General features: G+C 40.4%; 1 protein-coding gene across 3 annotated transcripts in view; it reads left to right on the top strand.

The window, feature by feature from the left end:
- Positions 1–21795, top strand: part of acss3 (acyl-CoA synthetase short chain family member 3) — a 70670-nt gene that overhangs the window by 33819 nt on the left and 15056 nt on the right. Inside the window, exons 1-9 of one of the 3 annotated variants that reach the window (XM_018661870.2) lie at positions 2663–3452; positions 5198–5342; positions 5893–6081; positions 7100–7234; positions 8804–8944; positions 9679–9759; positions 10088–10183; positions 11598–11749; positions 17404–17507. In XM_018661870.2, coding sequence (XP_018517386.1) covers positions 3121–3452; positions 5198–5342; positions 5893–6081; positions 7100–7234; positions 8804–8944; positions 9679–9759; positions 10088–10183; positions 11598–11749; positions 17404–17507 — 1375 coding nt within the window. In that variant the 5' untranslated portion in view covers positions 2663–3120. Of the gene's footprint in view, positions 1–2662; positions 3453–4162; positions 4325–5197; positions 5343–5892; positions 6082–7099; positions 7235–8803; positions 8945–9678; positions 9760–10087; positions 10184–11597; positions 11750–17403; positions 17508–21795 lie in introns of those variants that run through there. The other 2 variants (XM_018661880.2, XM_051077550.1) reach the window with 2 other exon arrangements.

The raw sequence follows: 21795 nt of genomic DNA, 5'->3' as shown, positions 1-21795 counted from the left end.
TGTTTAATCCACACAAAAACCAAAACCAAAAAGTGTAAAAATTGCACATTCTGGTTTTGAAGGGTTACTGGACTATTTCTTAGCTGAATGCAGTGACAGCGAGGCATCTTTGGTTGCCTTTACACTCTAATGCACATTAGATTAACACTGAGGGATGCTGTTGTCTCTTTGCTGTCATCTCTTTGTTGTTGTTCCACAATGGACAGCAGAATTACTTCCCTAACTGAACACACAGGTCTTGTGCGCAGGTAATACTGTTCATCTTATACTTATTAAAAAGGGACACTGTATAATCAAATTTGACAACCATTGACTGTAATCCTGTGGCAGCACTGACTGTGATCAATATGACATGTCACACTGGGGAAAAAATACATCTTAAAAAAAACAAAAATGTTTTCATCTAAAGGTTTATGTTCAGCTTTTCCTGTATGATGTGACAGGCTGTTTTCCCACAGCAGCACTGTTGTTTATTACCAAGCTCTGTCAAACAGCGGCTGACAGATAATGAAGGTACATCATCGTGTAAACATGTGTGAGGTACCACTGGCAGACATTTTAAAAATTGTATTTATTTTTTAACAAGACAAGTTGACGCAACAAGTGAGCAATTTTCTTTACAGGAATAACTTAAGTACAGTATCACCATGGCGATTTTCACCCACCTCCCAAGGCAGTTCTGTTACTTTAACTTTAGAGGTACAGACTTTTATTAATAAAGGTGCCCTTAGACAAATATCTTGCTCAAGGGCTCATGAAGTTAAGGTTCACAAAGAGGAGGCATAGAGACATTGACTTTGCTTTAGCCCTGGGATTTTAACCTCCAACGCAACTTTCTTCAAACCACAAGGCTGCTGACGCCCCCTTCAGGGAAACAGCACCAAATGGAAATAATACATGACATAAGAGTAATGATATTGCACATCACACAGTTCACTCTGTGGCATCCACCAGCTCCTGACTGATGTAATCTTATTTCATCTGAGAAGAAACAACAGATATAAGTATATTATCTGCATAAAATAACAACATTAATAACAAAGATAATAGCTTTTACCTGAACTTACCATCACCAGTGTACATCACTAAATGATTAAGTGCCCCTATTATTCTGTAGGTTCAGTTTTAGGTAATTATTAGAACAAATCCACTCAGCTGTAATGATGTATCATTTGTTTTAAACTATGAATAATGTTGACTAGGAATCATTCACAGCCCTCGCAGCCAACTGCTGCATCTAAAAGCCATTCAAAATGTAAAACGGCAATCATTATCTTCAAACTAATTTGATTATAAATCCATATTCAGACACTCTGTGGTGGTGGTGGAGGAAACGCTTCTTGGGGATTAATCATTCATAGATAAACTCTGCTAATTTGCCTCTAACTGTTTCTGAAGGGCAGCCGACTGATTTCTGCTTGAGAAGATTCACACTCATCACATAAAATCAGAGAGGAGGGCAGGATGGAGGGGCTGTGATGAGCCGTCTTGGACTCCAGTTTTAGGACTGATTGGACTATTAGTTAGTGCTCAGCGCACGTCCGGTGCCAGAGAGTGTAAGAATGATACATATTCTGCCAATAGCATCTGTGCTGTTATAAAAAGAGTTATGGCAGTGTGTGGGAGAGGGGTGGGAGTGTGCATGTGTATGTGTGTGTGTGTGTGTGTGTGTGTGTGTGTGAGGAGTAGGGGGGGCAGTGATTTAGCTAGACCTTTTGGCCAGACAAATTACAACATGAGAGGAGAGGGGCGGCCTCCTTTCACTGTCAGGGGTTTGATTATAGTTATACATGAATATAGATTGTAACTTATATGCTCTGTTGCAATGTGGTGAAGTCTGAATCAATTGTAGAATATAAAAAACAAGCTCTAACTCATCACGAGTGAAAAGCCGCAGGATAGGGAAGAGAGGAGGTGATGGGTTTAAGGTCAGTAATTCAAAATGTGGAAAATGTACACAACATCATGTTGGATACAAAGTATCATACGTGTCGCGTTCATAACTGATGTCTTTTGTCTTTTCGGCTTAGTGAGAGGTGTGATGAAGCTTGTAGCTGCAAGGCAGTACCAGTAAAAGGCCTCCCTGGAAAATGCACAATACTTCCAGAACTATCTAACGGAAAACACTGTTCCGCATGTATAAATAGAAACAGATGACCTGATATATCAGACGGATGAGTTACTCAACCAGGGGAACCAGCGTGCAGGGGTCACGTCCAAGGGGGGGGTGGGTCAGCTGGATTATGGGTATTTACCAGCCAGCTTGGATGATGACGGCAGTGACAAAAGAGACGTACACAGCGCCATTTGAGAGAACACAGAGCTGCTGCTGCTGCATGCTGTGACAGGATTGCACAAGCTGCTGTTATGGAGATGAGACCACAACAAGTGACTCAGCTTAATAAGAGAGGGAGACATTTTAGTGTTTTTTTTTTTAAATCAACTCCATGTAGAAAATACATTATTATGTTCATAAATATCCTCAAACAAGCCTCTAAATGCTCTCCCTGATCTGTTTAAGCAGAAGTATTTGCATTCTTAACCAGAGAACGGTTATTGATGCCACCCAGAGGACCATGAAAGTTTAATGCTGCTGCTTGTAAACAAAGATTTGTGATGGGAAGGAGCTTAAAGCATTTCACAAATAAACAGCAGTGACATAGATTTTTCTTGTTTGGCATTTTAAAAGACATGCCAAAGGCTAAATATCTATCGCTGAAAAATGTCTCTGGGACTATTTGAAGCTGAAACTTCTGATTTTCATTTCAACTTGTACACCCATATTTTTTCTTCCTTTGCACAGTAGCTTTCAAAGTGTGCCGCATATTTTATTTGATAGATTTGGCAAGTTTACAGAGCTGTTTGCAAGAGGGCCAGTTGATGTGTTGTGTAACAGTTTTAATTGTGACTCAAAGCTCCTCCTGCATCAACTACATCCAGTTCATAGTTCGCATTCCTTGAGAGTATCGTGAGGATTTCTGCTTTCCCTTTGGTGGCCTCAGATGACGTCGCCCAGCGTTGGATCGTAGCGGGTTTCTCACCTGCAGAGCACCGGAAGAAAGAGAAAAGCGTTCGAGTTCACCTTTAAAAATAATAATAACTAAATAAACTACAGCAGCAATGCACTTCCAAATAAAACACGTACTTCGCCTGAATCACTGCGTTCAAGTTCGGCGTAATAAGAGGACACTGTGGAGTGTTTCAGCAGCAGCAGCACAACAACAGCAACGTGGCGTAAGAGCAACAGGATCGCATGCATCTCCCGCAGACGTCCAGAGGTATTTCGCCGTGCAGTGCTGCAGAAACTATGCGTCCGACACGGCGTACAGCCGAGCCTTCGCCACGGCGAGGGACGACCCCGAGCAGTTCTGGGGTGAGATGGGACAGGACATTAACTGGTTTGAACCGTGGAGTAAAACGTTGCACGCCGAGGACCCAGTGTTCCCAAACTGGTAGGTTTCAATGTTGCAAGCCAACAACAACCAACACGGCGAGAAACTTTTTCATACGCCAGATCTGCTTGAGTTCTGAGTGAAACATTGCAAACAGCCTGTACTTTCACCTAACCGCCACCTGATCCCCAGAAGAGTCAAAGCCTACAAACTCCCAATTTCCCATGATCCTTGAAATCCTTGAAAGTTTGTGAACTTCGTGAAAATAACATGACAGCTTGACGCATTTGCGAAAATAATGTTATGTTCATATAATGATAACATTTCAATAATAAAGATATTAAATCATAATCCACCAAAAAGCTGTCGGATGACCTCAGCTGTGGCCACTCTATCAAGGGGAAACTGGAGATAAGGAAGTAATGCATTACTTTACCAGTGCCTATGTGTAGTTTGATTAAACTGAAACTCCTGCTAAAGTATATTATATTTCTTTAAACTCAGGAAATTAGAAAAACATAAGTTTTGAGGTTGTCAATTCACTGATTATTTTGCTTAGAATAACTGGGCTAAAAGTGATCACCGCTGCCGCACATAATGTTTATTATTATTGACTTATGTCGATTTGTAGTTAGTACATGTGTATGTAACTTAGTACAGTAATTGAAAATGTGAATTAAATGTAAATGATGTAGATTAATGCAGTCTATCTATGTGAATACCGGAAACCTAACAGCTAATTAGTTTCGGTGACGAGAACATGACGAGCAAAGAGATAACCACGTCACTACCGACCACCATCTTGGCTATTTGAAGTTAAGCTAATGGGCCGAGCAAATGCGTCGCAAACGTTTAACATTTGATTTGTTTTTCCTTTGCTTCCTTCTGGGTAGAAGACTTTGTAATGATGTATGAATTTTCCTCGAATGGCGGTAAGTGAAACAACCTGCCCCCCCGAGCTGGCCTTGTGTTTATCTTTGTTAGCTAACGCTAGCTAACGGTACAACATTTTGTGAGAGGCACTAATTGGCTACCGAAAACGGAACTGTGTCTTACATTTGTGCAAATGTTACTTGAAAATGGCTGAAAAGTCCTAACATTTGATGATAAAGTGAATTGTAGGATGTTTACAAGATGGATAAAAGTACTGTTTGGCTGTGATACTTGAAATGTCTGTACTTGACTGATGTTGTTTGGAAAAGAATCATTGTTAAAATGCATGACACCCCCCACACATCCTCCTGCACTGGGAAAGATTTGAAAATGAAAGTTTCTTTTCTTTTTATTTGGTGGATGGGGCTGTCAGTTCCACCATATCAGGAAAGCCAGAACTACCTGAATTTGGTACAGTCATGTTAAAATGAAGGACACAGCCACCCTGTCTTCCTGTCTCTCTGGCTTCCAAAACAGCAGAGCCCAGACACCATCTGGTCAACCTGCCTCCTGCTCTTTAACCATATGCACAGCAACAGAATGAGCTGAAACTGTCACCTTACCAAGTGCATTGATTTGCTGTGTGCTGCTGGTGAGAGCATCTGCATATGTTTTTGCTTGAATTGATTTCATCAAGTTGATGCTCCAATTTTAAGTATAATGAAAGAATCCTACCAGCCACAAATACACACTTCAGAATATATTTTTAGTGATGTGTTGATAGAGGTGTTGGCATGTGATGTTATATTTTGTTGACAAAAAATGTATTCCTGTTTTTAGAACCTCACTGTATCTATTCATATGTTTGAAAATATGAATATTTTTCATGTTTAATGTTGAACAGTGTTGTTGTTTATGTTTGTCAATTTCAGGTTTATTGGAGGGAAGCTGAACATGTGCTACAATGCTGTGGATCGCCATGTGGAGAGCGGCCGTGGAGAGCAGCCTGCCATCATTTATGACAGCCCAGTGACTGGAACTAAACAGATCATCACTTTCAGAGAACTTCAGGACCAGGTAAATAGTATTTTGACAGAAGTCACAGAACATAACGGCACAAAGAGCTGCTGCATGGAGTCGCATTGTTCAGGTCTTGCAATGACAGTAAATTTACTTTCCATCCTTCAGCTGAGAAAGTTGGCCAAGTTATTCTGCTGTGGCAGCTGGATCATTCAACATTAGCATAGAATAGTGCAAAACATAATAACAGAGAGAAAGGAAATAATTAACTTCATTTACATTTGGGCAGATGCTTCAGTTCAATCAAGATTCAGTTGCATGCACTGTAATTGAAATGTGCTCTAAATGAGAGGAAGTGTAGCTATAGCTTTTTATTGGTCTTAGCCCCCAAAGCAAAAATACATTTAATTTGATTGAATTGAATTTGATTTACACAAAGGTGTTCAGTTCTTTCAATTGCCAGATTGTGTCCATTTGAAGGTAAATTTACATGAACAATTATCTATAAAGGTTTTAAGTAGATATTTGAAAGACTGCAGTGTGAATTAAGCCAAAATGCATGTTGATGCTCAGTTCTCTTCAGTGCCTCCTCTGTGTGTTGATCCAGGTGTCCAGGTTAGCAGGAGTCCTAGTGAAGAATGGGGTACGCAAAGGAGATCTGGTGGTTATCTACATGCCAATGGTGCCCCAGGCCATGTTCACCATGCTGGCCTGTGCACGAATCGGTGCCCCGCACAGCCTCATCTTTGGCGGCTTTGCTTCTAAAGAGCTCTCTGTCCGCATCAATCATGCCAAGGTTAGAAAATGTCATTATTTACTCTGTGGTTGAGATTGATTTTCTCTTGAGCCATGATAACATGACTACAATGTCTTCATTAATTCATTGTCACTCTTACTCCAGTATTCTTGCTTCTCACTAAAAACTAAGGAATGGCACGTATGGTAGCTTTTTCCTTTTATGCATGGGGTCAACCAGGGCAATAGCACTGCTGCAACCAATAATTTTCTAATTCACATTTTCTTGCACTTTTAGTATTGTGTGCCAATTAATCTTGGAAAATATCTGAAACACTGAAAGCGAGTGGTGCCTGAGGCTTCTTTGTTTCGTTAAGCTCAGAATGAATCATTCAGAGTGGAAAGCACTTGGCTTGCCTTCTCTTTTCACAACCATACACTTGAGAACTATGCCAAAGCCATATGCACTGAGATTTTTTAAGCAGGGCAGCAGAAGGATAAATGGACCAGCCTGACATTTTGTCAGGGAATGTTTCTGATGATAATGATCTCCGTTGAGTGATGTATTTATTTGATTGTAAAAAATACAGTATTATTAAGTATTCCTGCGAGCTACTTGAACAACTGTTTTGAGTGAATGATCCTTATTCAGCATTGTCACAGACATTTCAATGTCATATGACAGGCTTTATGGCAAAATGAGCAAACAGTGACTGAGTGTGTTGCATTTAGAGGCCATCTGCCTCAGAGTTGTGGCTTATTTTAGTATGTGCCTTAAACCTTAAAATCTAAAAAGTTACAGGAAATGCTTTTTACACTCTAGGAACACCTCAGGCGTGTGGTGCCTGATATTTATTATGGAATTAATATCACATGCATGTTAAAAGGCTTCTGTGAACTGCATTTGACTCAACACTGGCGAGCTGCCACAGGCAACACAATCATACCACTAATGCCCTGTTGAAAATGCACCAGTGTGATGGAAGCACTGGCTACTGTTTCTATTACAGCTCTAAAAAATATGCTGTAAGTTCTTGACGTTTAACACAATCAGCTCACTTGATCTTTGTGTTTTTCAGCCCAAGCTGATGGTTACAGCCTCATTTGGCATCGAGCCAGGCAGAAGAGTGGAGTACATCCCTCTGGTGGAGAAAGCCTTGGAGATGAGCTCTCACAGGCCCTCTAAAGTCCTCATCTACAACAGGCCGAACATGGTAAGAAGCACAAAGCATGTGGTGTCATCTCTAAACCTGCAGGTTGTGTGATAGAATGCAAATGCATCTGAAATATGGCAGCCATATGTAAAGCTGATTAGTTTGGTCACGGTGTAGCTACTGTTAGGAGAAAATGGATTTACCAGGGCTGGAGGGCTGCAGTTTTTAACCTATAAGAGAGCATTTAATCATTCATCTGAATCTAAAGCCTAGGATTTTAAAGGATTATTGCCTGGAATTGGCCAAATGTATATGAATGGTATGATAGTATAACAAATCCTGCCTCTGAATCAAATGATGAAATGATGTATAGCTGGTTTGATTAGAAGAGACAGAGTGAAAAATATGTCTTGTATGTGTGCAGCTGAAGGATGGAGGTGGGTGCCTGTCATAGGTGTAGAATAATTCTTTGCTTAGACACAGGATTCTGAAGTTTGGGATTGGGGAAATTGTTCTGAAACTTGATTGCACAGTTTGACAACAGTTTGTTTGATTTTTGTTTTGTCTGACCTCCATGTCTATGTTCAGTTTTGTCATCAGTTATGCACTGTGGCTTTGTTGCACTCTTAAATGAACATTACATAAGTTATTTTATCTGATTTGGCATCTCCTATCCTATCAGTGCTTCCTCTGGAAAATGAAGAGATTGCCGTTAGAGTGTAGCAGAATATTTGGAGGACATACATGGTGGACATAAGACTGTTGTCAGTGAACTTGGTGAGATAGTTTTCACAGGAAATTCACTGGAAAGTAAGCCCCTTAAAATAATCTGAAGCACCACTATGAAAGTTGCAGCTGCTTTATTATATCCTGCGTTCAGTAAGCATGAGGCTGTGGTTTTCTGAACACAGCCTCTAACATGAAATCCTTGTTAAATCAGCCAACACTTGCTCTGGCTTGGCTTTAGTGAGTAAAAAAAAGAAGAAGATGCATTTCAGAAAACTGAAGGTTTTATGGGATGTCTGTGCTCTGCCTCAAAAATCTGTGTGATATTGAATGCTGTCTTAGGTTTGAGCTCATTTTCTGAGGACCAGAGAAAGAAATGACCAGGACTTTCCCTCAGCCTCCCGGGATGATTAAATGTTAATGAAATTAAAGTATCAAAGAGATTCTCAAAGACTTGACATGAGACAGATGTCGGCCACAGTAAATGTAAGGGTCTTAAACTATGACCCGAAATGACCTCTGTTGGTGACTACAAGAGATTATAATGACAGATGGGAGTCTCAACAGAAACATCTAGCGTAGAAATATTATATAACGGTGTAAAATATGTATTTACTGAACCTGAAATAAGAATTTATGTTCCCAAGTCACTTGTAAGGAGAGTGAAGTGTGAGTTTGAATGTCTCTTTGACCAAAACCGGGAGGGAGGGAAAAAAAAAAACCTTTGTGAAACCCACAAACCTAACCACCTGAGTCAGTGGATGTTATCAATAACTCATAGATGAAATTTGGAGCTGTAGAGCAGTAACAATCTTTCAGTCTTTTTTTTTTAAAACCAGTTTCCTTTGTTGTAGTGTAATTTGAATGTAAATAAGAATATGTTTCAAATTTTTCTTGTTTTAGGAGAAAGTATCAATGAGTCTAGAGTTGAGTCTGGACTGGGAGGAAGAGATGGCCACCGCTCAGGCACACGACTGTGTTTCTGTTCCCTCCAACCATCCCCTCTATGTCCTCTATACCTCTGGGACCACTGGGACACCAAAGGTACTGACATTTCAGAGATGTGATCAGCAGCAGGGGAAAATGAAAATCAATACCTCATTCATAGACACACAGTCATCATGTAAACATACATTCTCACAAAGACAAGCTAGAGGATTTACTGTTGGCCCTGTTTGTATAAATGCTGTCAGTTCTGGTTGGAGCTTTTGCGTGACTCCTCTGCTCTTTGACTCTGCAAAACAATCCAAGCTCGATCTAAACACCATCACCATGACATAAATAAGACGGAGCATTTCCACAGCAGGAGCTGGAGCTCATGCAGGAGGAACTGCCTGCAGGCACTTTCAAATGGAAAAACCTTGGCTCCTTTCAAATAGCATCATTTTGTCTTTGGCCAACAGATGATATAAAATATCCACCTGCTGGCTAGTTCCTGAGCTAAATAGTGCTGTTATTGCCAGCTTTCTTCTTTGTGAGCTTCTGTGAATTTCTCAGTTATGGCTTTAGGGAGACCATAACTGAGAAAAAAAACTCTAATTGTTGACACAAGGACTTGAAGACGCGCCATCTTGTGCAAAAATGTTTATACAGCACCATTAACTAATAAAAGCTGTAAACTGGAATTGGTTTGAGAAGCATTTGTTTGAAAAGAAAGTACTCTCCCCTTCTGTACAGCAGGGGTGAGTGGCTGTGTTTAGATTGATATTAAACCTCTGCCTCTTTGCCTAGTGCAATTCCTGTCACTAGTCTGATGTTTTTCTTATCTTGTCCCCCAGGGTGTTGTGCGAGACACTGCAGGCTATGCTGTGATGCTGAAATGGACCATGTCAAATATTTATGGACTCAGTCCTGGAGATGTAAGACAATAAAGCATCCTCTTTTGAGCTGGTGGTGCACTTGAGAACAAAGAGCATGCAGTCAGCAAAGAGATCAATTGTTCTCCACTTGAAAGAGGATCACTATGCAATATTTATGTTATCTGTAGTATAACAAGTTCTTTAATTAGTACATTTTACTTGTTTTTTACATTCATTTATACAAAATATGCATTTTAATTTACATTCATAGTGCTTACAGCTACTACAGGTGTTTTAGATTTTTAGCATTGAAAGCTGCAGAAGAAATTAAGGACATGTGTCCTTGTATCCAGGTGACTTTGTACATGTCTCTCTGAACCATTTGCAGGTTTGGTGGGCAGCGTCAGACCTAGGCTGGGTGGTCGGCCATTCATATATCTGCTATGGTCCTCTGCTCCATGGTAACAGCACAGTTCTCTATGAGGTACGTTCCTGTAGACAAGATTTAGTATCTAAAAAGAACTACTGCAGTATTGCAAACAGCAGCAAATGCCAGATATGTGCAATAAAACATGAGTTGTATAACTTACAAAGCTGAACATGTCAGGTTACAGTATCAGCTGGGTATCTGGTTTTGTTGGCCCTGCAGGCTGAATATGTCCATATTTGGTTAATGACTCCAGTTTATGTGGCCTTGGACTCAGTTCAAGATGTGGTGAACCCTGTTGCCATGTTTGACTCTGGCAGCTCTGCTCCACTGTCATGCAGAATACAGTTGGTGAAAGAATTCTATTGATTTGAGTCTTTTTCAGTAGTGCTGAAGCAGTATTTAAATGTTAACATCACAACATAAGCAACTACCCAGCTGTATCAGTTTAAACCTTGAAGATACAGACCCTCTGCTGAGTCATAGCATTGTTATGCAGCACAGCTCTTGTGAAAAAGATTGGTGAAGGAATAATGAAGCTTTAATGAAGTATTTTCTGCATGAATGTGTGTTTTGAACAGCCTGTTGATATTGATGCATCTGATTATTACAGGTAATTTGGCTTTGTCCACTGCCCATTGGGTAATGGAGTACAGCCTGTATGCAGGCCACTTGTTATGTAGATGGTTATTAGCATTTAACAGAACCTGTAGATCAGGGCTAAGAGGGATGTGTGTCAGGTTGTCGATTTTTAGGTTTGTGTCTTACAGTGTATTTCTTATGTTGAGGGACACTCATTACATTAGCACTCGATTTTCTCTCATTGGCAGGAAACAGCACTGCTGGGCAATTAATTAGTCTGCCGTCTTTAAATCAATGTTTGACTCCAGCCACGCTGGTTGTCTCACCTAGCTTTTGTTTTAGCAGCCTCTTTGTCTTCAGGCATGATGCTGCCAATCTTTTGTCTTCCCTCTGATCAATACACAAATATTTAACCAGAGCAAAAATGACAGCCAGAACTCACTGCTGCTGTTTACCATTCTCATTCGTGTGCAGTTGTCTTCTTGCTGTTGGGACAGGCTAGTTGAATCCAAGAAACACAGTAGAAATTGCTGTCAAAGACATTTGCCCGCAGGCTTCTTTTGTCTATATCTTTTCTTCTAGACAAACAATACACCTATAGCACAACTGTGTTTTCTAGTCCATGGATTTCTGGACCCATCTGTCTTGAAGGCAGCCTTCCAGTGTGCCTCTCCATTTTAAACAGCTGTTCTGTGAATATTCATGTATTGTAGTTCACAGTTGAAGTGAATTTGTTCTATAGAACATTGTGGGAATCTTGCTGTAATGTTTTTGAGATACCACAATAATCAGTGTGTCTGCTATTCACTCTGAAGGCAGTCTGTCCTGTGATTTATATGCCTGCAGAGTTTGTGAACTAACCAGCTGTGGCTGTGCGGTCTGTTTACAGGGTAAACCTGTAGGGACCCCAGACCCTGGAGCATTCTTCCGTGTACTGTCTGAACACAGAGCCTCCTCCATGTTCACAGCACCCACTGCCATCCGAGCCATTCGCCAGCAGGACCCCCAAGCTGAGGTTGGGAAAAAATACCCCCTGTCCAGGTAGACAGCAACACTTCACACAGCAAGCAAATCCCCTAGAACTAATACTAAACAAATTGCTTGACAGTAATTAGAGTACGTGAAGGAATGCTTTTCATATTGTGCCAAGGAGATTCCTACTGGAAATATTAGTTAATTAATGGACTGAGAATTTCATGCTTTTCTCTCTTCAGACAAATGAATTGAATATCTTTGGACTGTTGGTTGGACAAAAGCAAGCAATTTGCTCACTGTGGCATGTGGAACACTGGGATGGACATTTTACTTTGTCCTCTAACATTTTATAGGCTAAACAATTAATTGATTTTTTTTAAAATTAATTAACTAATTGTGAATGAATGCGATTGATAGCCCTAAGAGAGATTTAAAAACACCATCAAATGTCAATCGAGCCAAACTAGTACTTAAGAGTACTAAGAAGCAGCAAGAGAGACAAGAATAGCTTATTTGAAATGGTACATAACATGTGACAAAATGAAACTTCAAGTAAAATCTGCAGCTACAGCCACCCATTTCCATATCTTGACCATTTCCTGATGTAGGAACTGAGACACAATGATAATCTGTTGTGCTTTTGAGAAACCACATGAGAACAGTGAAGAGAAGTTTGTGTAGACTTAAACTTCCAACTACAGTATGACTTCAGTTCAGGAAAAGTCAGGAAAGATGTGTTAAAGTGTGTCCTGGCTGATAGTGGTCTGCACAGCCTGCCCAACCTCTCGTTAGTCTCGGACCATCTGTTGATGCACAGCCCTCTTCCACCTCCTTTGCTCACAGTCTGTACCCTTAGCTCGAACCACTTGGGTGTTAATCAGGATGGATAACAAACAATGGCAGGTCACTGCAGTCCACCTGTATTAAGTCATACTGTGCAAACTTGTTTCCCCGGCTGCTGTCTCATTGTTCAGGTAAAGGTCGTCTGTTGCTCAGACTTAAAAACAAACAGTTTTCACGGTATTAGTTTGGCCCAGAGAGTCAAATACTTGCTGAGATTATCACAACTGTTAATTGTTTGGTGGAGTACAGAGAAACTTAGACCTCAGGGGTTGTGGTGTCAATTCACCACTTTCATTCTGTTCAGCAGTCTGAAAATGCCTCTAAGCGCACAATCATAAAGCAATTCTGAGTGCAGATGACCTATGGCCCCAGTGAATCATTCAGTAACTCTGGTATTGTGTGCTGAATTTGACGATCTTCGGTTGTTCTCTGCATTGAATGCATAGCACCTTTTTTGAATGCTGTTCTTGCAGACAGATTATTTTCTACAATATTTTTGCCTCAAATATTGTTAGCATTTATCCTCTCCGTTGTGAAACTGCCACAATCAGTCATTTGAGCGACTTGCTGTTTCTGTGTAGACTTTCTTGTTCTTAATGTGTCTTTTCCCCTTGGAGGAGGCAGGCTGGTGAAAGATTACTACATTTCCTTTTGGCGCTGAGCAAAACATGTCACCGTGACACAGAGACAGCAATACAAAGCAGTGAAACATGGTTTCATTTTAGCGTACGGCGGTTCAATGTCTGGTCAAACCTTTCACTATAACTTATGATATGTACTTTCAATTTTACTGTTCCAAAAAGAGGTTTAGAGGTTTAGGTTTAGCATTTAGAAGCTCAGAATCAGAGTCTGTGTGTATTGATTCATATGAAAAATGTATCCAAGCATATAGTATTCTTGGCAGTACTGCTTAGTGAATCCATATCTAGTCTGCAATTTGCTACTTCCTGTATTACATAGAAGTTTATGTCAATACTAATAGTGTTGCTTTTAATTAAAATAGTGTTGATGGAAGTTGTAAAATCTTTTGGAAAACTCTCTCAACTTTATTATCAAACACATAATTTCATGCTAGAGAGATCTCAAATGATAATTTGATACAGCCGAAATACCCTGTCTGGGCTTTATTGACAGTGTGAGACAGTTACTCCCTCTAGGGCCCGCTCAACTGTAATAGCCCTGGACCCTTGTCAGTGTGCTTGAGCTATATAACTCGTCACTGTGGAAGTAAAAACTACATTGAGAGTCTGGCTGCCAGGCTGTCGAAAGCGGTGATGGCAGCAGTGCTCTGCATAAATATAGCATGACAAAGGGGCAGGGATTCTGTCAGTAGTGTTTTAAAGACAAAAGAACTAACTAAATGCCCAGAGCTTCACTTATAAACAAGTGACAAAGTGCATGACTTCACTTCATAGTTCTTTTTTTTGGTGCACAGTTGAGGCTGGTGCTGTTAAAGGTGGAATTAAACTCACAAGAATAGACCAGGGTATTCCCTAATTTACTCATCACATGATTTAGATGCATTTCCACCCCTGTGCACTAACACATAACAGATCGCACACTCTCTTTTTGGGTTCATACATTAGTTTGGGTGAGTAAATCTCCATCTGTGTAGAAAATATCACTGCCACCCACTTCAGCTATATTCACCTTTGCTCAAATCCGCTTAAAGCATACTAGCATTTTCTCGACTTGCAACATGTGACAAAAGGTCATCGTGTGGATAACCTTAACCACCAAGAGTAAGATGTTTTAGCTTTATTAGCTCAGTCCGAGGACATAGTTTAGAGATTAGTGTGTCTTTATCTTTACAAACTAGCAACTACAAATAGAAATGTTCTTTACTGTTAAACATGTTGTGGCCCCTGATTGGAGAGTGTTAACACTGAGAGAGAATATTTGGTTTTTACTATTAACATCTGTTCTTAATTTGTTTTATAGCACTGCATCAGTAATGTGTACATTTGCTACATTTGCTTTAACCAATAATCTATAGTGGAAGCCACAAACATAACAGGTGGCACATTTGTTGGTTTAAATATGGACTTTGCTTGTCCTCATGCTTTATGGTGTGAAAAAGTTTGTTTTGAAACAGATGTTGCTTAGCACAGATAATTATCATCCTACATTCAGTCAGTAAACACAAAATGAAAGCTGTATATAAGATGTAGGGAGGTATTTTAATTTGAACAAAGCTGTGAATAACTGACAAATTGCTGCGATGTGAAAAATATCAGTATTATACCTTCATGGCATGTAGGTATAATCTGAAATAACTTGCACATAACCATCACAAAGATTTTATACATTGTCCTGTGATTCTTAGAGAATGATTTCAGAAAAGGAAGCGTAGGCTTTCTTCAGTACTTTTCTCCGGATGTTTATACTGACCTTTACTGACTCAGTGCAGTGTCCCTGAGCTTGAGCAGCAGCCAAACGGTCGCCCCTCCACTACTATTTCTGAGGTCACAGTGAATCCAAACTTGTACTTCCATTGAACTCCTACAAAAATATGAATACCACAGAGAATCTATATTGCTTTTTAATAAGTACAGGGATTGTAGTGGGGGGTTTAGCTAGAACATAATGTCACTGCCAGAACAGTGTGAGAGAATCACTCATTTATTCCACATGTTATTTGGCTCATTTCCTCCAGGGCTGAATGTATCTGACAACTGAATGGAGGTACATTGTTCATGCAGGGGATTCATTATGGCCCTTGACTCACTCATTACATATTTGATGTAGTCTCACCATCTGCCTAAAGCTGTTTATCTTTAAATCTGTTATTATGAATCATATAATCTTAAAATTCTTCAGCCAACACAAATACAGAGCAAGAGAGAGCAAGGTCAGAGCCAAGTCTCAGACAAGTAGTGCCCCTCCATTACCACATGTGACCATAAGCACTGCTATCAATGTAAAATGCATTTAATGCCAATTGAATCAAATTTATAACAAGCAGGTGATTGACTCAAAAAAAAAAAAAAATACAAAGCCCAGAATTATCGTTGTAATCTTTATGAAATATAATTTTTCACCAATCTCAATTGATCATGGTAAATGAAGTCACAGTTAGAACACAACTACACAGCCTTCAGCTACATTTGTGTGGCTACAGCTGTGGAGAAGACTTAAAATGATAAAGAGGAATACTGGGCATGATTAGTTGAAAGAAAACTTAAACCATATTTAAAACTAAACGACATGTACATGATGTGAGATATGTCCTCGTCATGGGACGGAGTAATGTGTTATTTATTGTCTGGCATCCTTGAGTGACATCTGTGCAGTGATAGGCAGTGTCAGAACACTTTGATTGTCTGCTTGTTTACACGAATTCTCTGTTTTTATGGAGGTATAGCTGATGTTCAGGAGACACAGTGTTAACAGAGAACCAGAGAAACCAGGCTACATAATATCCCTGAGACTACACGACAATCAAGTTTGAGAGTAGCACTTTTGAAAAGAGAATCGAATATTATCCAGGGAGAGAGCAGGAATGGAAAAGATATGATTCAGTGGGGAGAGAATGACATGATGACATTTTTCTTGCCTTTTACGAAAGATAAAATGTGACTTCAAGTTTGATTGGAGCTGGAAGGTCATTTCGCCACTGCGGAGGGTTGAGACCGTTGAGTGATGAGCAGCAGTCATTTGTGGGAAAATGTAGTGATCAGGCTGGTATCTGCAGCTGCACTGTGGCCTGGACTTAGAGGGGGTTATGGTTCTCCTCACAGCCTTATAGTGAGCAAACCAGCAGTGTTTTGAATTAGGTATGAGTAGCCATGGGCAGCTGTCAGAGGGAGTTTGGAAGAGAATGATGGGGGAGAAACTGGGGAGGCTGAAGATAGAAAGTGCAGTGTTTTGGGTCACTTGTGGGGCATGGAGGGAGGGTTTCATGAAGCTGGGGAGTAGCATTGTCCAAACTAGGAGGAAACTAATGCTCCAACAAGGAGGGACTAGTAAGGGAGGGTCAAATTTGACAAATTCAGATGTCTTTGCAAGAATTTGTTGTCTCCAGGTACTCAATGATTCAGGGTCTCATCAATATTGACTGAGAGGCCATCTAGAGGGTAGAATCTTCTTGTGGAAAAGAGAGCAGCTTAGCCTCACCAAGACTGTTTATTACTGGAAGACTTATAATGAACATACAACTTAAAATGCCTTTGATATGAGTAAAATGCATGCACGTTTCAGAGGCAGGGAAAAGTGAAATTTTGTGTTTTCTTCCATGACATTTAAGGTAAGGCCTTTGAGACTCCCGTGGAGATGGTGCTGAACACAAACAAGGATTCACCTCTACCGCGCTGATAAATGTGGCTGTGAGGAGGGAACCCATCACAGGCAGGCAGGACACAAAGATTCTTTAGTCAGTGAGCATGGCGAAAACTATCTGCTTAACGTTGTCTGAGGCAATGGAAAGGATGTCTCAGTCACAGCTAGTGCAGGGACAGTGAAACAGAGGGTGGTGCCAATTTGCAGAACACTTCAAGCAGAGAGGTAAATCACAAGCTCATAGTCTGCACCACTCATGGATAGAAACAGTGTTTGAGTGCTCAGAGATGGCCCAATCCATGAAGCTTATACTCCACACTAAATAGCTAGAATTTGCTGCAGGCCAATTGAGATAAATTATACATAAAGTAGTGCATTTCTGATGTCACCATTTTGTTGACGGTGTCGAATTCTTCAAGAAATCTTAAATTAAGGGCTTTCAAAAAGATTTGAGCATATGAACGCCCACACTTGGTAAGAAACTTAACAAGTGCATTTTGTACTGCACAGATTTTGACTTATCCAGACCATTCCTGAGGGGGAATAGATGTGTCATGTTTCCTAAAGGTGATTGACAGATATGCTCTCTGTCCTTGCAGTTTGCGGTCATTATTCTTGGCAGGAGAGCGATGTGATGTGGAGACGCTGCAGTGGGCAAAGAGGAGCTTTGGGGTTCCTGTCCTGGACCACTGGTGGCAGACTGGTAGGAAGGCTTTTACTACTTTCTAAAGGCAGAAATCAGACAGAGATCTGAATCTTAGAACTCTGATTTTTATCTCGCTGATACACTGTATTTCAAGCTGCCATCGGAAACCTTTTCACACAAAACAGATAAATCTATCAAACTTGATTTCATATATTTTCCCTTTTAGCCCGAAGTAGTTGCCTGTTGGACAGAATTCAAATTGAAACTTGAAAATGAAAAGCAAACTGACTCCTAAATATCTGTGTCTGGGCTGTGCAGTGAAAGCTGGACCAACATTATGTTCTCTTCTCCTGCCTCTCTGGTGTAAAGCATCACAGAATAGCTAGGCTGGCACACAGAAGCACATGGTGTCCAGTTCTTACTGTCACAGGATCTCTGGTAGATGAGGTTGCAATTATTCGAACATTCATCCCCTCCCATATGATAGGCATGAAGCTACATAGTGCAGTTTTAATTATGTCAGTTTAGTAAGTCGGGAAGCTCTTTACCCTCAAACTTGAGGGATTAAGTTCTTATGATAAAAATACTGAGAAAGCATTTCAAGGACCTCAAGCACTTAACTAGCGTGAACTGTATACAATGTTTTAATTTAACTCGATCTTTAAGACTCAGTCTTGTCTTAAGCTCATCAGTGTGAGAAGACTACAAATGTGGTCTTGTGCTGTACTTTATTAGCCCATTGACATTAACTTGGCTTTGAGAAGAGGCATAACTCCAGAAAATCCCTATTCCCCAAAAGCCTGTTGTCAGTGGAAGCACATTTGATCATACTTGCTCTTTGATTAATCCCTTCTATATTTTGTATTGTAGACCAGGGAATAGGACCCCTTCTACTGGGGTAATTATGACCTTAAAGACTGCTCAGTTTGAATTTCCAAGCTTCTCTGGGACCTGCTCATAACACAAAGTGATGTGCCATCATTTCCACCAGTTATTTGAATTGCAGTCAGAATTAGATCGAGATGTCCAGACAGGGCAGATGGCTGAGATCAGTGGAGATCTCTCTGGAGAAAAGACATTATTCCTTTGACTTTATGAGTCAAAGTTGACCAATTTAACAGGGTCAAAATGAGATAATGACTGAAAATGATTGAAAATTGAACAGCTCCATTACCTGGAGCTGTTCAATCTGAGTGGCTGACTTCCCCCTACTAAAACTTCTTGTTAGTATATTAGCTGTTGCACTTAATATCCAGTAGGCCAAGCCACCACACATCTCATCCCATATTTAGCCATTGTCAGGTAAGAAGACTCCCAGAGAGCATTTCTTCAACCTGTCACATACTAGAGCAGCAGAAGGGATTTGATTGGCATTGCCTTTTATTGGGTCCACTAATGTTTAATTGGCTTTGCACATGTATGGGACATTGAGTGACAGTGAGATGTGACAGTGAGATGACTAAGTTGTGCACTTAGTGAAGCAATGAAGGAGAGAAAACAGTCACAGGGACCTTGTCCATTAGTTGAGGAGTGGAAGTTGAAATTGCCTCCCCACTGAATCATGCTTTATGTCTGACTATTTGATGATTAGTCTTTGTTATCTCCTAACTTTTTTGGGAGAGTCCAAATACACAACACCAGAATTATCCAATGGTATGTCATAATGTGAAATTTTCACTCAAACACAAAAACAGTGTTTTGCAGTTAATCAGTCTTGGTGCAGAAGGGCTTTCATTTTGCTCTGTCTACTCTTTAAAAATACCATTAACATAGTCAATATCTCAATGCCACGTTGTACCAGTGCACTTTAGATTAATGTCATGCCCACAGAGGCTGAGTCATGATCATCATTTTAAAGGCTTGCTAGGTCATGCTCCTTAACTCACAGTCCAGTGGCTGTATATTGGGCAAGTGTGGAAAAGTTTGCAGTTTTCCCAGAAAGTTTGTAATCTCCCTTTCCACACCTCACAATTGAACTATTATACATCATGGCTGTTGTGGGTCTGGATGATAAGAAATGTAATTGGAATCTTGGGTTCCCAGCTTTCCCTGCATTGTTTCTCAGGCCCTGGTTTCTAATGATTCTTGAATGGGTAAGACCCTATTAGCCTCTTGAATTGGAGGCTCGAGTCCAGGCAGCGTGCCATCATGGCAATGTTGTGCCTCCTCCCCCTCTCAGTTTGATTACTGTCCTCCCCAAGTCCTAGTGAACTATGATCAATGTGCCAGCGACAGCAAAAGAGCACAATTGGATGTCTCTTTGTTTTGTAATATCCTGCCTGCGCAAATGGAGGATCGATGCCGGACAAGACGACATCTCTGTGTTAAATATGGAATCAATACTGTTGTTGGACCGTTGGAAATCCATCGACCTTGAGTTTGCACAGGCGACACACTCTGATCTAAGCGCAGATTAGCCCAGTTGGGTGATTGGACTGTCCAGGCTCAATGGAATTGTGAAGAGCTCAATATTGCAATATTTCAGAAGTGTGATTAATCACTTCAGTCTCTTGAGTTTGACTGTAGGCTAACTATAGGCCTATCACATATATGCTGAATTCCACTTTAATGTTGTCCGTCCTAATTCTGCCAAAAAATAATTAGCCTTTTTTGGTCGAGATTTTGAGCCTTTACACATATGTACGCACCAGTTAGTTACCAGGTATTTGCCCTTATATATATAGCCATTAATAACTGGTAAATATGAACAATACAAAGAACACATGAGAAAGTAAATAATGGAACGCAGGAATAGACTCCAGTTTTTGTTCTTTTTCTTTGTTTTTTTTTCCTAGTTCTCCAGCATGTGGACTCTCAATTCAGGCATTGTGAGATGTGTATTGACCTACCACTGTTATTTACCACTTTGACTGCAATTTGAGGGCAACTCGGGTAGTAAACTTGCTGCCTAGATGCACCAATAGTTTTGGTCTTTGTGAACCTATGACATCTCATTTAGGGAAGAGCTGCATGTTCAGCCTGGTTTTCAGGTCTGCTGATGGGGACATCTTCCTGACTGGTGTACATTCAGCCCATGAATTGGGACACAGGCACACAGCTACACACTCTGAGTTTGTACTTAGCAGGGATTTGTTTAAAGTGAAAATCAGTCAATTTGTAGAGGTGCGATAATGGCAGTGGATTCTCTCTGGGGTGTTTTTATGCTCAGTTTAAACACACTGATCTTTTGTTACATAAGGTTTTTGGATGAACATTTACTGTTCATATGAGCAGTGTGGGAGTTGAAGGGTTTGGAATGAGCAGCAGTGCGCACAGGCAAACACAAGATTATGACATTTTCAAGCCTTTTGGTGCTGTGTGATTTAATTGTTTACACTGTTATGTATAATGCATCCCATTGCTCTCTCTGCCTGAACCTCCATCCTAGATTGCGTCCAAATGGCGCCACAGATGTTTGGACAAGAGCAAAGTTTCACAACCCTGGATGTGCTGAACAGAGCTGCTGATTCACATCTTTCTCTCTGTAGCTTCAGTGTTTGTGAGATAACATTCAATTCTACTTGAACACAGGGGGAGTCTGTAGCACAGTCAAGTTTAGATCTCACTTCCTCTCCCTCCCTAACATGCACACACACCCAAACAAAATCCTGTCACACTTTGTGGTTATCCGAGCCAGGTGATTTATTGAGTTTGGAGAAAAACCTCTGGCGCCCTCTTGATTTCTGTCTAGATGGGTAAATCCCATTGGATTCTTCACCCCCTGCTAAACCCAATAACTGGCAGCTGGCGGCCAGCGCTGCAATCCAAATGTGTTCCCCACTTTTTCACGGTAGAGTGGGTCACTCGTCTTCTCTCTTTCTTTCTCTTTGTGTGTTTGAGGCAGTCTGTCTTCTAGTATGTGGGTGAAAGAGATGAGAAAAAAATATGTGAGGTCATGTAATACATATTCATTAAAACATCTTTAGTTTGTAATTTTCTCTGAAGTTACAGAAAGAACCAAGCAACTTTTCACAGTTTATTTATCTTCAACTCTCTGAGCTCGCCTGCATTTTCAGCAGCACCTTCTTATAGTTGCAGTAGACTTAGTTGCTTGCCATTATTTCATCTTTTTAACAACAATTTTTCATGCTTAAAAGTATAGCCTGATGTAACCTAAACATGTGTGCACTGAGCTTTAGCACAAAAATGGAAGACATATATTACTTCATTCTTTCAGCACAGCTTATCAGGATAAATTCATTGTTGGTTTTAGTCTCTTCAGGGGAATTGTTGTTAATAAAAAATTAATGCCAACCTTATGATTTAGTGTCTAACTCAAGGGCACCTTGATTACTTTGCAGTCACAAAACTATGGGTGCCTTCCAAAAACCTCATGCAGTGTGAG

This window comes from Lates calcarifer, linkage group LG18, assembly GCF_001640805.2.
Source record: "Lates calcarifer isolate ASB-BC8 linkage group LG18, TLL_Latcal_v3, whole genome shotgun sequence".
Classification (NCBI taxonomy): Eukaryota; Metazoa; Chordata; class Actinopteri; family Centropomidae; genus Lates; species Lates calcarifer.
This window is presented reverse-complemented; position numbering and strand designations above follow the sequence as displayed.